This window comes from Octopus bimaculoides, chromosome 18 (assembly GCF_001194135.2).
Source record: "Octopus bimaculoides isolate UCB-OBI-ISO-001 chromosome 18, ASM119413v2, whole genome shotgun sequence".
Classification (NCBI taxonomy): Eukaryota; Metazoa; Mollusca; class Cephalopoda; order Octopoda; family Octopodidae; genus Octopus; species Octopus bimaculoides.
In genome coordinates, this window is record NC_068998.1 from 47,769,686 (window position 1) to 47,771,578 (window position 1,893).

The 1,893-nt window shown below is 34.5% G+C and overlaps 1 protein-coding gene across 1 annotated transcript in view; it reads right to left on the reverse strand.

Moving 5' to 3' along the window:
* Positions 1-1,499, reverse strand: part of LOC106880091 (nucleolar protein 56) — a 14,722-nt gene extending 13,223 nt beyond the window's left edge. The window contains exon 1 of the mRNA XM_014929907.2: positions 1,409-1,499. Coding sequence (XP_014785393.1) covers positions 1,409-1,411 — 3 coding nt within the window. The 5' untranslated portion in view covers positions 1,412-1,499. The remainder of the gene's footprint in view (positions 1-1,408) is intronic.
* Between the last annotated feature and the right edge of the window lie 394 nt (positions 1,500-1,893).

The window sequence follows — 1,893 nt, forward strand, 5'->3', positions numbered from 1 at the left end:
TTACATATTAGTCTATCTGGACCAAAAAATAAATAAATAAGGGGGGGGGAGGTTCAGATTACATATAGTCCGTCTCCGGGGTTTTCGTGATCCACTGATCCCCCCAAAAAAAGAATTATATATGCATATGCACAAACAAGTAGGAAAAAAATACGAGTTATTAAAATAATCACTATGTATAGATATATTTAGATTATTTGTAATGTAGAACTACTAAGCTCTCATGCATCTATGACAACACGTGCGTGTGCTTATACACAATTACACGCGCGACTGTATCTTGTATTACTATAATCTATCCAAAATTTTCAAGCGGCCAGGCCGCAGTCCAAGTGTATTCTATTATATTGCGCCAGGTCTGCGTCCCTCAGCTTTCGTAGGTAATGAATTTCACGTTATAAGTCTCTGCAAATAGCATAGAATATAGTTACATGATCTACATTCTCTGAGGGTGTGGGAGTCCTTAAAATATACTGACCAAGGGTTCGATACAATATCAGAGACCAGCAAAATCCGAGTATACATTCCAAAAGAATGGCTTCGGATCGGTGTCTACGAACTCTCCCCAAAATTTCAGACTTTGTGCCTACAGTAGACAATCCATATTTATTCATATTAACCCGCAAACCCCTGAATGTCGTTTAAGTAGGACACCTCCAACTCCCTCGTCTTAGCTACTTCAGATCATATTTCTCCACGTCACTCACTAAATATTAATTTACTTAACATTCTAAATATTATTGTCTTGTAATAAATATCCAAACTTCAGGCAAGCGCAAACAACTCATGTTGCTGCTGTAGTTTAACCTTAAACCAACTCCACGATCCGAGACATCCTAACCGTGGCAATCACATCTGGATAACAAGGTGTCGTGGTCTTTAAGACAGTAGACTGGGATTTGGTTGTTATTACAGCAAGTCAAGAGATATTAGAGAGGCTGAATGCTCTCTCTTCACGAATCGCCAATATACCCATATTTTATTAACTTAGAAAATTCCAAGATATACCATTTCTCTATTTCACTTAATTCACGAAAAATATATTTCTTTTTCCTCATACAATCAATATTTGCACATTTTATGACAATCAAACAGCTTGTATTTAATATTAAACCGACAAAATAACTTGTAACGACGCATAAAAGTTAATAGTTACACAAGATGGGATTAACAGACTTGAAGCAGAGCAAAAAAGCCAAACTGACCACGTGGTATGCGTTACTCTCATTTAAAATACAACAAAAATTAAGAAACCACAACTAAAAACGATCATTTTTTAATATTAATTAACAAGTATTAATTAAAACCAAGAAAAATCACTAAAAAAGACACGATTTGCGAGTTTCTTTTATGTTGTTTAATAATTAAAGCTGATTAAAGGAAAGAAATTGCAACACGTGCGACTTACCATGATGGCAGGATGCTTGAAGTGAGGACACCGGGTAAACCCCACACTTTTAAATGACGGTCACTGATTGGTTTGACGTAATCACATGACATACATTACACCAATGGGGGGAGTTGTAACAACTGAAGTCTCGTGTTTATCGTTTTCCTCCTCCTCCTCCTCCTTCATTATCGAAATCTAATTTTATGGAAGTAATCATTCGATATTTGGCATCATTAAATTATGAAAACAAGTCTTCAGTCAGCATTTACTAGTAATGGGTTTTGTGCTTCTTCCATTAAGATCATCATTTGCTTTTTTTTAAATATTTCACTAAATAACTCAAACAATTGAAATGCGAAATATAAAACCGAAGTGGAGACAACGAAACGAAGCAATAAATATATATGTGCACACACACACACACATATATACATATATATATATATATATATGTGTGTATCAGTATTATTTGTGTATATATATATATGTATATATATATATAT